The 16,256-nt window shown below is 41.4% G+C and overlaps 1 protein-coding gene across 2 annotated transcripts in view; it reads right to left on the minus strand.

Annotated features, from left to right (window-relative positions):
- The window catches only part of epha8 (eph receptor A8), a 141,582-nt gene that overhangs the window by 98,680 nt on the left and 26,646 nt on the right, over positions 1–16,256 (minus strand). For both annotated transcript variants that reach the window (XM_004559885.2, XM_004559886.2), the window contains exon 2: positions 5,569–5,633. In XM_004559885.2, coding sequence (XP_004559942.2) covers positions 5,569–5,633 — 65 coding nt within the window. The remainder of the gene's footprint in view (positions 1–5,568; positions 5,634–16,256) is intronic.

A 16,256-nucleotide genomic window follows, 5' to 3' on the forward strand; every position in this document is an offset into this window, starting at 1 on the left:
GGCGGCCACATGCTGCTTGGCGCAGAGCGGCCGTCCCGGGTTCTGCGACCAGCTCTGTCCCGCATGTCTACCCCCTCTCTCTCCCTCTGCTTTCCTGTCACTCTTCACTGCACTATACAACAAAGCTGAGAAGGTCAAAAACAGTTACAGTTACAAACAAATATTAAGAACAAAGTGCTGCACAACACCAGCAACAGTATTGCCAAGAAGCACAGTAATGCACAAATGAAGCACATCTCTTGTCATCGCGATTTTATCGACATATTATATATACAGACAGTTTGCAAAGTTACTACCCCTGTACCTCTACTCTGATGTTAGTAACTCCACAGAGACGTCCTTCTCCTCACACACAAGGTCTTGTGCTTCTCATGATGCACTAAGAATTTCTTCTTCATTCTCCTCTTTTCACTCTGCGTGCTTATTCACCTCTCTGCATTGAATCATTAGTTATTATTAATCTCTGGCTCTCTTCCACAGGATGTCTTTTGTTGTCTCTTCCTCTGCTCACCCCCAACTGCTGCAGCTCCCTGAGCCTGGTTCTGCTGGAGGTTTCTTCCTGTTAAAAGGGAGTTTTTCCTTCCCACTGCTGCCAAATGCTTGCCTCATTGTTGGGGTTTTCCCTCTGTTATTGTAGGGTCTCAACTTTACAACATAAAGCTTCTTGAGTCAAAGAATATAGTCCCTCAACTTTTTCTAGCCACAAACATAGCCCATATTTACCAGCTCATGGTGGCAACAATCAGGTCATAAAACTACAACAGGAAGCAAAACATTTATGGTTTATGACACTACAGTGCTCAGTCAGTCAGTTGATGTAAACTGTTGATCTCAATTTTACAATCTAGGCACCACTGGAAGCTCATATGCAAGAACACTGAGCTCTGAGATTGTCTGCCACTTACTAAAATAAGTTTGGTCGGCTTTCCTTTGAAAATCTCATGTCGCAGGCTTGTGCATTCAACTGTTTATCAAAGAATCTGATAATATATATAATGATAGTAATGCAGTCAAAAATTACATGTTAGTATTGATGATTTAATGAAGACAGTTTTGTATCAAAGCAGCCCTTATTCTAGGATTATGAGTGATACATTAGTCACTGCTCATCCAGTCTGACATGAGTACAGTAATCCATTATGATGCTTACTCATGCTTGAGGCAGGTCTTCATCTACACCACAGGTGGAGCTGATCAGAAAAAAAAAAAACACTTCTTTCTGGCAAGAACAAGACAAGAAGAAATTTAAGCAGGGAACAAAATTTTCTGAAGAAGGTGTCTTCTTATTTCACCGTTGCAGCAGTACCCCCACTGTGTGTCCTGACTGCACGAGATGCTAATATATCATAGAAACACCTATAAAGTCGTGGCATGCTTTCACATTATTGCCTACAAAAACTCAGGTGTCCACGTCTACTCAGTTTGTCTAACAAGAATGACATCAAAGTGCACCGTGAGCCAGCAGTCGCTTGTGGCACAGCCCACCGTTTCCAAGAACAACCGTGAGCACCAACCGGTGTCAGGAGTGTGAATCACCTAACATTTTCAGTGCTTCTCCTGCCATAGGGTTAGGGTTAGCCTAACTCTAACATACCATACATATACCATGTGATTCCTGTGCTGAGGTACAATTGATCAAATCGCACCACCACTTGCGCTCATGCTCACAGTTAACCTTAGCCCACCTATTGTAAACAGCTGTGCATCAGGACCTCTAAATTCTTTATCATTTATTGAGCCATACTGTATATTTATTCTGGTGCAGTCCTAGCGAGGAGACTCAAACCATTAAACATAGGTACTTTTCTGGTTTTCACTCACCATGGCTGAAAAAACCTGAAAGCAGAAGCTGACCCGCAGCAGCAGTAAGCACTGCTGCTGCTTCAATAGCTTTGCTGAGGAATCATTTTGAATGCATCATTATCAAGCTCAAAACATACACACTCTACTGTAGCACTTACTGCTCTGAGTATATCAAACCTCCCACACGGAAGACAGCAGCTCCTTACTTACATTAAACAAGCCTAGCATTTTCTGTGCCCAGACTCACAAATGACAAAATCCAGCTGGAGGCCATCAGTGGTGAAAATACAAACAACCTTAATTCTATGTATGCACAGTAATGTATAGTTGATAGATTTGTGTGGCAATATGAGTCTTGAATATTTAATGCCAGCATGCCAGAAATACCAAGCGCTGGATACGCTCTTGATCTCAGGTAACTTGTCAGCAGCATGATGTGTATTTATCCAGCTACAAACATTAGTTTTGTCTTACACAAACGAGCCGTCAGAGAAATGCAGAGCTTCTCTCAATGTCAAAAAATGAAGAGGAAATGCCAAACTAGAGAAGTTGCATCCTCCAACCTGTGGATCCTCGATACGTTTGAGGTATCACATCCCACCAAATGCCAAATGCAAAACAGTTAGAAAAGTTGAAGAGGGAAAAATGTCAGTGGTATGTAAGACCATCCCAGTTTTTAGGGTTGTCTCATTGTTGTTGTTAATGTCATTAACACCAAAGCAGCTGAAACTGTTAAAGAGCACCCTCTGCTACCAAACTGACCCGATCAATATCCCAGAAGTTTGATTGACTTGGTCAAGTGTTTCCTTCATTTTTTCAAGTTGAGTATTACTGTTATATTATAAGGCTTTTTGTAATTCAAGGCATGATTTTCGGAAACACAAAATTATAATTAAAAGATCAGAAGAATTTTTAATCACACGTGCAAATGGGTCAGTACAGTCAATGGAGTGAGCAGCTGAAATGGGCTGGAACAATCCACAACAAAATCCCAACACTGTCAGTTAACAAGTAATTAAATGTGATAGACAGTTTAATACTTAATGATAGCAAGCAAGTTCATTCTCCGTCAGCTGCAGGCTGGCACGGTTTCCAGCTGATGCCATGAAGTTACTCATCAAGCCTGAAAGTGATGTCACCCTACTGCACAATCTGCACGCACACACCCTTTCCTTCGTCTCATCCCCATCAGGTGGGGAAGGGCAGCGAGCATAAACTGAATTACTTTTTCTTCAGTGGCAAAAAAACCCCTCAGCAAATATCATCAAACACACAAGATGTTTCTGTGCGACTTGGCCAACTGCCTCACTAGCCTAAAGGTGCAGTAGCAGTATTTAAGGGGAAAAAAATACGTGTGATAACTTCACTCTCAGAGATGGAGAAAGATGTGAGAAACTGCAGACAGTAGAGGAAGGTGAGAGATGACTTTTAAAGGTACAGACTGCTCAGCAAGTGATATTTGATAAACTGGAAACCTAAAGCTTACATGTACTTACTCTTTGTATTTCTTTTAAAGTCGGGCAAAATCGTGATCTGTTCATGATGAGTTGGAGAAACAACAACAAATACAACTATTTCACCTAATTCAAATGGGACATAAAATGAATAATAAGGACACTGGTTTGCTGTGGTGTCCAGTCATCATAATTTGGATTAAATGTAGGAGAGTAACAAGTCGTCACTTTGAACTGTGGATGCTCTTTGGAAAAACTGCAGATTTCCACCTTTAAACTAACTTGCAAGGTTGGGAAGCTGCTAGGACGGATGCAACATCTGCTTATATATTGTAGACTGGAACCTCAGAGCCAGCAGCCACACGGGTCAGCTGATCCAGCCCGTCCGCGAAAAAAACAAATTAAAATAGTTCATAACACAAAGTACTGTGTGACCTATTTCTAAATGAGTCTTTTCCCTGTGCTACACACCTACCCAATAACTTCAGATTCCCTCATCTTCCAAATCCCATTTTAATCCCTGAATACAGTATATTAAAATAACAGCTAGCCAACAGTACAGCATGTAATGACTATGTTGTGATATTTTAATGTCTGTGAATCTTTGGGGAGGGTTTGTATTTATGTTTTTGCTTTGTTGCAACTTCATTTCCACTGAGGAAACTATTTTTATTAAAAGGATTTGTCTAGATAAGACTTAAAAATTTATGTGTTACCACAATTATTATTCTAATAATAATAATTATTGTTGTTATTATTTTGTTTTTCCACTGTTTTTTGGAGAAGCTGTCTGCAGGGGAGATACAAACATTACTTTTTATTGCACAAAAGGCAACGAGTGTGATGGTGAAAAGCAAAGTATATCCAGGCTATATGTGCATTATAGTGATAACAGCACAGACAGCATGTTAACACAAAGTTAGCCATGAACCCAGAGAGATGTTAAACCTAACAACCAACAGGTAACACAAAGCAGTAGGCTGCAGCCTCCGTTTCTACCTGTTTAATTTCTAAAGTAGATTCGCCCCAATGATCACTTTAAAGTCTCTTTATGCTGGTTTTCAACTTTGCTCTGTGCTGTCGGCTTTGTATAAAATGGGATTTGTGTTACTGTATGGAACTGTTGGGTAATTATGAGACAATGTGTTTTGTAATGAGAAAGTAATGTAACTAGCAGTGTAACAAATTACTTTCTCCGGCATGTAATCAGTGATTTTGCAAAGTAGTTTCTTTTATTTATGATTCATAACCTTAACCTACAGGTCGTGTTTGCTGTGCATGAATGGATATAAATGGCCTGAGCTCCCCCCAAAAAGTTCAAATGAATTCACACCATCTGTGTTTTCATTGACAATCATGTAATCATAGTGTATGTAGCCTGACTACAGCGCCACAAAGCTGAACTCCTACTCTACATCTACTCTGCCAAGTGTTTGTTCTGCAGGAGCAGCGAGGAAAGAAAATCTCTCTCATCAAATTATGAGTGAATATTTCCTGCATATTGAACCAATTAAATGAAACACTACAGGCTGAGTTTATGTAATCTAGATGTTAGAACATGGACCTGTCAGGATGGAGGAGACTCACTTCTCACGCTGGTATCACGCCGAAGGACTGATTTCACTCAAAGCTCTAATCCAATTCTTCCAGCTCTTTTCTCAGGACTTGAAAGACAATCCATCTGTTCCTCCTGGCCGCCGTTCAATCACACCGCCTTCTGTTGTGTGGGCCGGAGGTGAGTTAAATGTTTCTAGCACTTCGCTGACAGCCGAGGGAGTCAGGGACACGGTGGCATCTCTCTGCTATAAAGATCGCGGCTGGAGTCCTAATTCATCACCCCAGGCATCATCATGTGGCATTACAATATGCTAATGCGGCGACGCCGTGCCCTCGCTCTCACCTCGTTCTCTCTTTCATCTTTTTCTCTCCTCCCTGTCTCCCTGGGGGCTGAGCCACCTCCACCCCAAATCCCACTCTGCAATACGCACCTTGCTGCCAGTATGTGCAGGGGGCTTAAGAGTGATGTCAAAGCCAATGTTGGAATTAGGTGAGTGCTGTGTGTAGTTGTCTGACTGCAAATGACGAACATGTAATTAGCCTTTCGTGTCAGAGTTACAACTGGATCGCGTTTAATAAGAACAGGCTTCCCCACCAACTGCAAAATCACCTCACATGCTTTCAAATGGGAAAAAATAGAAATAACTTGCAAACAGGTATTTTTGGGGTTTAAATTTATGGACTTGGGATTAAGCGCAGACACAGTACAAAACGACTGCCCTGCAAACATGCCGGTATCAGATGTCATTCTTACCCCATGTGATGGATATGTTAGCCAGCCCCAGTCTCCTGAGATTGTAGTCGTGTCCAGTAGATTCACTGCAAAAGAGAGAGAAGAGAACAACACACCGGAGGAGGTAAGTGGTGAACTTTAAATGATTGTTTTTCCTCATCCTGCCCCATCCATCCTGTCCTTCATAACTATCCTCTGTGTGCACTGGCACCCGACAGAGCACCCCACATACACACATACACCTGTCTGACAGGTGTGACTGATGAGCCGGGACGGTCGTCACGGCAACTCTAAGCCAGGTGTCACATCCGTGATGTCACCTTGACCTGTTTCACCCATCACGGCGCCTCAGAACCTCAGTGGTATGAGCTCAGAATAGAACAGGACACGAAACACTGCTTTTCAGAGTGGAATAGAAACACTGCATTAACTTGTTTGTTTATATGGGTGAAAACCACCAATCAGAATGCTCCATTTTCATATGTGTTTTAAGTCAGGAAAGAAGTGGCATGTAAAAGGCAAGTACCAAACACCAGCATGTAACACATGGGACGGACATACAGAAGGTTAACAAGAGTGCAAAACAGTTTGACAAAACATTACGGCAAAGTGTCACTCCAAGCAGGCGGCGACCAATCAGACACTGTTTGCCTGTCTCTATTTTTCATGGTACTTTTGTTTATTGCTTGTTGGCTGGAAGTTTCAAGGGCAGCACAGTGGTGCAGTGTGAACATGCCTCACAGCAAGGCTGTGGTTTCAGACCTTTCTGGGGCCTTTCTGTGTGGGTTTCCTCCCACAGTCCAGACATGTACATGCTAGGCTGACTGGTGCTTCAGTATTGGCCGTAGGTAAGGATGTAGGGTGCGTGAATTTGGCTTACAGCGCAAACCACTTTTGTTTGGTCAGTAAAAGTAAAAATACCAGTCCAGTACTGCAGTATTATTTGGGCATTTAAGTGCAGATTTGTTCTGTTTGAAGCCAATTATGTCAGACTGACTAACACTTAACTTATCTTTAGCTTTGTTACAGCAAAAAAACTGAAATGAGAAGTTTTTTTTCTCTTACCTGGTAGTTAAGCATTTGGTGCATGTGTTTTTTCCCTGTTTGTTTGCTTGTTTGTTTAATTGTTTTTGGTTTTTAAATAAGCCCAACCTGAAATAGCTAACACATAGCTGAACTCTTTTTTACCATCATAAGTGTTGTTCAAATGACTGTAACTCCATTATGCTCATTGTTTTAGAAAGTTGAGAAGACGAGCTGTACGGGATATTCGGTGTGTCACAGTAACACAAAGCATTCACAAAGTACTGCTGTCTGAACACGGGCAGCATAATCAGCTCCACCTTGCTTTTGGCAAATGGCAAACCACGTTCCCATAACTCCTCGATCATTTTGGGCTAGAGAGAAAATTCAAATAGGAAGCCCGAGCTAAATGTTAAAATAAAAGTAAAAAAAAAAAAGGTTTTAGAGAAAGTCGTGTCACAGAAATAGCAGCAATTTTATAAATATTTAATATAAACATAATTTAATAACTATAATTATATAATAATTCAATTTGGTAGCACTATATAATACAGCCCAGGACCAACCCAGTAAGCTTGTTTGGTCATCAAGCTTTTAAAAAGTGCAAACAGCTAACTTATGACATTTTAGAATTTGAAAATAAAAACCTCCATTTACTGTGAATGACCTGTAGCAGCATCTTCATGGAGACCCACGCGCTTGAGTCATGTTCACTTCAAATGGAAGTTAAAGTATTTTCAGCTCACACAGACTTGTCCTTCTTCCTATAATTTCTGTATGTTTTGTGTCTTTATCCGATACAGCTGCATCTAAAATTCACTCCACATTCGATCAAAACACATCTGAGTGACAGGACTTTACAAGATGGGATGGACAGCTGAGGAAAAATCGCATCTTGGTGAACTATTAATTCTACACAGCAGCAGTGTCCATACAGTCTGCTCAAGCAGGTATGTGTGTGTATGTGCGTGTATCTCACCCCTCCAGCACTTCCAGCTAATATGATCTCTGCCCCAAGGCTGCTTGTCAAGCAGCCAAGTGCTGTTCCCCATATTAGAATGAGTTTAACAAAACACTTCACACTTCTTAGCTTTCGGTCTCTCATCTTCATCTCTCTGCTTGACACTTGCTCTCTTCCTGTCTCTCTTGCTACCGTATGCAACCGTTTTCCCTCAAAGCAGCAAGCGAACTGCCAAGGCCTGGCCTCCTCCCCCTCAGCTGGCTGAGTTCATGCTTTTTACTCATACGGATAATTTTTCAGAAAACAACCGTGAGGTGATCTCTGTGGTTTCCTTGGAAAATGCTTCAAAGTGAAAGTTCAGAAATGATGACACTGACTGTTCAGAAGTTGCGCTTTTGTGCATTTGCATGTTTTGTAGATGGCAGTCTGCCGGCAAAAAGGAAATGATGACATTTACATATCTTCCTCTGTGATAGTTCATGAGTAACTATGATGTCTGAAAACTAGAAAAGCACCACAGAGAGACATTTCATGCACAGGAAGAGATGCGCAGACATTGATTGACGATAAGTGACAGGAAAAAAGCTGATGCGCGTAATGAGCACTTAAAGCGTCTGCACAGCTACGGTACACTTACACAGGTGTTTTCTCTTCTGCCTGATTAGATGTCCTCTCAGAACTGTGCGAGCACTTTGTGCTTGACTGACGTCTGGCTTTCTCCATAACTTTAACAACAAACACTCCTACATATCTTTTCATAATACTGCAATAAATATGCAGTATATATAATATACAGTAAAAAAAAGACTATGGAAATTTCTTTCAAATTCAGCAGACACAAAAGAAAAAAGCCAAGATTAGTCCAGTATCAGCTCTAACACTAACGTCAACACTGTCTGAGGAAAACTGTATCTGAAGCATCCTGCTGCGTTTTTTGTGTTTATCAGAGTTTGTTCACTGAAACAGTTGCTTGTCGCTGCTGGAAACACGGCTGATGAGAGAGCAGAGACTGGTTCACATAGTAAATGTGGCATGGAACAAAAATAAGGGTGAAAACAAAGAGTGAAGTATCTATTGTGTCTGCAGAAGTGCCTGTAATCATTAAAGTGCCTCTGTTAGCCTTTATATAGTAATATCCCTTTTTTTGTTTCACCCACCGGTTAGTTTGATATAGCCACAAAGAATATTTGGTTAGGTTAACAAAAAAACACACTCTTTTACAGCGTTGAACATCTTAGAAGGCTCCATCTTCTAGCACGAAAGAAAATCTTTTCCCTCCACATCTAAAGGTGTCAGCACATTTATTACAATAAGAGCTTATGTGGTCTTTTTTTTGAATACAGTCCTATCGGAGGTTGCCCAGTGACTACACTGAGCTTTTCTGGTTAGTGTTAGACAGCAACTGATTTTTAAATATTTACGGCAGTTAGTCACAATATTATCACAGATTACATGTAACTCCTGACTTGACACTACAAAGTACAAATACTTTGTTACCGTACCAGAATGTTCAGGTTTCTGTACTTTTACTTTTACGCCCTACTTTTTTAAACAGATATCTGTACTTTCGACTTCTTATATTTTCAGAACAGGCTCGTTACTTTTGCTTTAACAGATTTTGAGGGGAGTTACTATTTGACGTCCCTGCAAGCCTTCAAACATTAAAACAAATATGAGAGTGAACAGTGACACATGAAAGGCAGTCCTGTTTCAGTATTAATCACCAAGTAAAAAGAGATGAAAGAAGCAAAATTGTTTACCAAATTCAGGGGTTAAAGTGGCTCGGTGTTTTTAATTACCAACTCCAGGTCTCCGTAAGTTATTCTTGCAGTACTTAAGCAACTAGCAAGCCCTACTGGAGAGGAGCGCACATAAAGAGAATTTATTTTATTTAAGTAGGTCATTTCAGTGCAGCATTTCTATCAAACATTAACAAACGCACAACCTGTGTGAAGTTTGTCTCACGGTGTGTTGCAGCTAAAGGTCCAGCTGCTGTATTTCACAGGGAGAGAAAAGAAAGAAAGCTAACTTTACTCAGAGATGGAGAAAGATAAGAAAGACTGGACAGGAGAGGAAGAAGAGAGCTTAGATTTAAAGGTGAGGACTGCTCAGTGGTGTTAAACTGTAAATGTGAAGCTTATATGTAAGTCCTCATGTTTTTAAATCAGATATTGGGTCTGTACATGTGACATTAGGGTTTTTTCTTATATTGTGAAACATGCTGAGGCCGACTAACTGTGTTATTTAAAGGTTGTATGAAAATCCTCTGCAGGTTAGTGCAGGATAAACAGGTTAGTTTGCTGTACCGTGAATGTTTCAAAGGCCTTCCCACCTGCTGGATCCCATTTTAGCCTCTTCTCTACTAATATTCCTGTTAGAGGCAAAGTCACTCTCTACAGAGTAGGAAACAAAATAGAGATATTTTTTAAATTCCTTCTTTTTCTCTGTTTATGTTCTTTTTTACTTTTACGTGAGTAAAGAAGTTGAATCAGTACTTCGACTCTTACTGAAGTATTTTTTAACACTCTCTGTACTTCTGCTACTCTATAAAAGTACAGAATATCTGTACTTTTGCCCCCTCTGTCAATAGGAGGCTGTTTCTGTTTTAATGCTGTTTTAGTGTCATCTTGATGCGCCAAAATCACTCTGAAGATGGCAACTGACTGCAAAGCAATTATTTTATTTTTATTATTAACTGTAATTTGTGCTGATAATTATGTAATAATTATGAATTAAGAGCAATAAGATGCTTTTCAGAGTGTAGTGACTTTCGAGTCTCCTAGCATAGTTGTTCCTAACTGTAGCCTGAAGAACGTTCTAATTAGGCGGAATCATTGAAAACACCTGTGTGGGTTGACAGCCCTTCAACGCAAATGATGCGTGTGCATACACCCACACACACACACGGACATGCACAAAATCACTTATTTTGCAGCTCACTTTATTAAAATGATTCTGGGCTGTCTGGCTCTTTGGTGGCTCCAAATAGCAGGAGTCAGCCATTCTTAGAAGTAATGAAGAGATCTAATCTGGGTTAGTCCAACTCTGAACAGTGCTTACTGGCTGCTGTTTTGCAGAGGGAGTTGTGTGTTTTGCTCTCAAGTGTCAATTTGTGGCTTGCAGTGGGTCAAGAACACCCACAATTCATAGAGGCAACTAGGATGAGTGCAAAATGAAGTAATGGGGATGGAGCACTCTTCTTCACTGAAGCTCCACTTCATGATTTAGAGTAATAAGACACAAGTATTTTTCCATAAAAATCTTGCCAAGTGGAGTCTCGTCATCTCCTAATTTCTCTGTGCAAAGGCTGTAGCTTTTCTCACGTGTTGCAATTAGCTGGTGTGTCACTCCTTCTAATTTGGGCATTGGGCCGCTGTGGAGGGCAGTGGGTCAGAACACACAGACAGATGGCAGTGCCACCATTCGCTCATCCCTCCATCCATCCCTCCCTCATCTCCCAGCATTCTCTCTGCCTCTCCCTCGCCAAGGCGCCGACATCCCATTGCATCGTATCGATGATGCGGTAGCCCCTTGCGCTCTAGCCAAGGTCACAAATGGATGTCGCCAATTACACTCCCCTGAGTGCTCTCCGCCGGCCCGCCAAAGTGACATAATGAAAGCAGCGTACCGGTGCAAGTGGATTTAATAATTCTTCGCTGCACCGAGGGAATTTTGCTCCACTATACTGTTATTATTAAAGCACAAAAAAATAAAGACAAATAAATCCACTCCCTGAATCTGAAAATATGTGAGGCGGCATGTTATCACTGCCGCAGACCGTGTGAAGATTCACAAGCCGTTCCCAGTGGTATTAATTTAATTTCCACTCAAATGAGAAATCCCTCTGTCTTTGAAGGTGGTGGGAGTCATTTATCTAATTTGCTCTGGCTGCCTGAATTATGACTCGTATACAAGCGATAGGGTTTAGTGGCATGTCTGCTGCTTTGCTTTAATGTAACGGCAACTGTGTGAATAGAAGAGAGGACAGGCAGTAATTAGCACTTTGTATACACACACCCCAACACACACACACACACACACACACACACACACACACACACACACACACACACACACACACACACACACACTTTGTCTCATCTTGTATGGAGGAAAGCGGAAAAAAGCTCAATCCTCTTTTTTTAATTCTCCTTTTCTTCATTGCATTCCCACCTCCACCTTCAAGCGCTGTTTTCACAAAGTTCTAAAAGCAGTGCTTTACAAGGCTTTTGAGGGAACAGGCTGACCTCCAGTAAGCTCCAGCAGCAGAGCTCGGTCTCAAAAGCTCTGCAGCAGTGAAGAGGTTAAAAGCCTCTGTTTGGCGTTGGCCGGGCGGAGGGACCGAGAGTGCATCTCCTTGAGGACCCCCGGGCTTGAAATTGAGTTTGTTCCTGTTTCACAGCATTCTCTTAATAACAGGAACACAAACCATCACCCCCACCTACACCTTCACCAATTTCTCTCTGTGCTGCTCTCCTCCACATCTCGGGGAGCGCCAAATGAAAAAGCTGTCCGCCAACTTGGGAGCTTGTTCCCACTCACTCAGAGACACAACACATATTTCCCAGGGCGGCGCTCAACTTTTTCGCAGTGCCATTTCTTTTCCCTCCTCTCTCGCCCCCACGACTCCATCGGACTGGTAGGTTAGCGCCGGGGCTCGTGCCTGAGCGCCTGCGGCCTGGCACTTCATGTCACAGGCATGTGTCAAATCAGCCAGGCCTTCCGATGCCTCTGAAAAGGCAGCAGTGGTCGTGGCCGGCTGAAAGTGGGCGCATGTGTGGCTGGAGTCAACGTGGAAGGATTATGGGCTGTCACAGAACGGCTCGCCTGCAGCGCTGTCAATGGCTCGGTATGGCCAATAGCAACAAAGTTGTCTTTATAAATATATATATATATATGTATACACACAAACACAAAAAAAGAGGCGAGTATAGATGGAGGAAATGGCAAAACACAGCAGATGCTCAAAACTTCATTTCCACCCCAAAAGACATGGTCATACATTTCAGAAGGGAGAGTGCAGCCATCACTCTACACAAAGTGTATCAGCACACACACATATAGCATGTGTACATGCAGAGAAATAAAAGGCAACATTCGATGGCAATCAAAAATGTGCATAGACCAACGCATAAGTGTACATCCTTTCAAGCAAATATGCACACTCACACATATGTACAGACACACTCATTGATGGCACAGCTCTTGTGTGAGACAGGCACAGTGACAGCTGTGTAATTATCTCATCAACACCTCCCTGCTCTAACAAGCTTCTCCTTCTCTTGTCTCTCTTCGAGCCGCCTGTAACGCTCCTCATAGCTGCTGCGACCACGGACGATAAAAGCCTTCACGGAGATGAGAGGAGCTTCACCAAAACACCGAACGCTGGCGCTCGCTTTTTCTCTTTTATTTCCTCTTAGTCTCTCTCTCACACACAGACGCACACACTGGGACACACAGAGCTATTGTCTGTCCTTTCTAGTTTTGTTTTTAGAATTGCTTCGCAGTCCCAACACCAATTCCATACTCTCCAATTATAAGAACAAGTCCACATAAATTACTGCCTCTCAAGAAAACTCAAACCAATATGAAATAATTTACAAGCATTCTTTTCATCGCCAGCGCTCCCCTCCTCTCCTCTTTACAGATGCAAGTGTATGGTTTTTTTTTTAAATGCTCATGATGAGCAGTAACAGTCACAGGGAGGTGTGCTGGTTCAAGTCAGGCAGATGAAATGAAGAAATGAAAGGTGGAAATGAATTAAGGGAGACTGATATGATTCCCAAATTGTTCATTTGGTGCTCACAAGCAAAGAGAGAGCACATTATTAGTAGATCGTGTTAATGCACCACACCAGGACACTTGAGTATCCAATGATGGTGGGTGATTAAAGTAAAGTAGTTTTCAGGCATTTTTGAGATTGAAAGTGTGAATCCTCGGTCACCAATGAGTTGTACAGCAGTCCAGATCCAGACCCAGATGCCATTCTTTGCTGGTTATTTCAGTCTGGCACAGCTGTTCTGAATGGGTTCATGAATAAGGTAGATGTTAATGGATATATTCAACAGCTCTGGTACACAGGAAACACACAGACCAATCACATGCTTTGTGAGTCATTCCATGTGATGCTGCTCAGCCAATCAAATAATTTATTTAGAGTGCATGTGGGAAAACAGAAAACTCCACGAGGAGATGAGAGAAGCCTGAAGAAGTAAGTCAGGGGAGCAGCAAGAAAAGAGGGGTTAAAGCTGAGATGGGTTACATGTGAAGGAAAAAGAAGAAAAGGGGAAACGCAGAGTACAAGTTTTCCTTTTTTTCAAATTAAGCATTTAATTTTAGGATAGCTTTTTCTAAAAGTTCTTTTTTTTAACTTTTGAATGCAAACCTTGATTAACTTTGAATGAGAAAGAATTAAATATATTGAAATATCTTGCACTGAATTCTGAAGCAGGTGGAACTTTATGACATTCTGGAACTTTGTTATTTTCTTGAACTGGACCTCTTTAATTTTTAACTGACAGCCCTGCTGTATAGAAAAGAAACGTACAATCATGGCTTATCAGGCACAGCTATGCTGCAGAGTGAGAAAAAGTCCAGAAACTAAAGAAAGAAAATGTGATTTTATTTGGGGTAATAAGTTATGAGCTGGAAGAAGTGCAAATAGATTTATCATGATTGTGAATGTGTTTACATTTTATTTTTACCTGTTGAAAGACGTTTCATTCAAATACTGGCTTCCATTTTAGCGATCTACGATGGAGGAGTGCTGGCAGGCTATACACTAAAAATGTTACGCCTGTAACATCTGTTCCCTGAAGGAGGCAAACGGGGTGCAACACAAGGTTGCCTCCCTGTGCAGCTGGGCTCGATGAGCAGTGGTTATCGAAATGAGGGAGAACTGTGTTACAGGGCTGCTCATAAGTCATCACAGTTCATCTCCCTATCATGTTTTGAGTTTTGAGTAGGGCTCATGGTATAGTTTTGGTTTATGAAGTTATTTATGTTCCAGTTATTCAGTATTTCATCCGCTGTATTCACTCTGTTGTTTGTATCCTAGTGTCATGTGTGTGCAATTGTTTGTATAGTCTGTGTCTCAGTGTATGTCCTGTCTTATTGTGATAGTCCTGTGTAGGTGATGTTCTGTTCTGCTTCCCTGTTTCGTCAGTCAGATTATGTCCAGCCGTGTTTCCTCTCTGCCTGGATTCCCTCTTGTGTATATAATGTCTCTGTCTCCTTCTGTCCAGTGTTGTGATCTCCTTCTTGCTGTGTTTCCTGTCTGTATAGTAATTCCATGTATAATTCTGCCTGTTTAGGATCTCCCAGTTAACCTTCCCGTTTAGTTGTTTACCTATAAACTCACAGTTCTGCCTGTGAGTCTGCACTTTGGGGACATAACTCTGCCTAGCACACAGATCCACTAACACTGCCTTAAAGGCATGAATAGACATGTCTTCAGCCAAGACATGCGGGGCTATGACATCCCATAGTATGTGTTGTACCGAGTGCATCAACCGAAAGAGAACATATCCTCCAGTACCAACTTGGGTCATCTTTGCACTCCACAACTCAGTTTTGGAGTTTTCCATTAGGTGGTAGTACCTGGTACCAGGTACTCTCTCTGTAACTGCTTGGGGTTCCAAGCGATCTGAGGTGATCCAATGTGATGTCAACAGTGGGGTCACTCGATGAGTCATGAGAATGTCTCCATCACAAAAATCAAAACCACCATTTTTGAAACCTGACAACAAGGGAAATGGCTACACAAAAGACCATGACCGAGGTTCCCAAGTCTGACACAAAGCCATACACCACATTTGCCTTAAAGACATTGTTGTGGCGTTCATGTTGCATAGGTACTAGGTACTAGTGCAAAATAATAATTGACTTTAGGCCATGAAAACAGATCAGAGGGGAAAATGAGTGTAAAGTGTAAGGGTTAGGGTTAGCACATGTTGGTAAACTTCAAAGGGCTGTTCAACTTTCAGTTGTCATGTCAAGACCCAGATTCACAGAATATAACCTTATCAGAATTAGCTTGAATCACGGCCCTCTTTAAAGATTTTCTTCATAGCAAAGCAGCTTTTTCTTTGCTTACTATTCCAAGACTTATCTTAAAGTAAAATGAGTCTGATGAATGTGTCAACATTAGATTCTTCTCCGTCACTCAACTGAAGTTATCTGGGCTGCTTCACTAAATTTCCCCAAGTCTAGTTTTGTTTGACAAGATTTAAAGAGGGCATCAGAAGAAGAAGAAAAACCCTGTAAACTGAGTTCTGTAAAGTTTCTTCAGCCAGTATTGACTTTCATTTTACAGAGAAGGGAACAAAATCATGTGGCTTCCTGGATGACAAATGAGCTGTAAATAAACCACAACACATGGGAGCAGAACTCCAGGCTGGGATCACACCCAATACATAACATGTTTGTGTTGCTGCAAATGCTTACCCACAACATATGTTACTACACATTATGCCAGCATTCTGTGGTCATTTTTCTTCTTTTCCTACCTTCTTGCTTAATACTATTTTGATAATTACTGAGTTAATAGTATTAGTAAATATTGTGTGTAATGCATTTAAAAAACCCTCATATAGTTTTTTGTTGTTGTTTGTTTGTTTGCTTTTTTAAAATAAAACTGTTACAGAAAACCTATTTTTATTTTCAGGCTATAAGAATTTTCAAGCAGGCTCCAAGAAGGTTTGCATGTGTACAGCCTTAATGCTGG

The sequence above is a fragment of the Maylandia zebra genome, linkage group LG5 (assembly GCF_041146795.1).
Source record: "Maylandia zebra isolate NMK-2024a linkage group LG5, Mzebra_GT3a, whole genome shotgun sequence".
Classification (NCBI taxonomy): domain Eukaryota; kingdom Metazoa; phylum Chordata; class Actinopteri; order Cichliformes; family Cichlidae; genus Maylandia; species Maylandia zebra.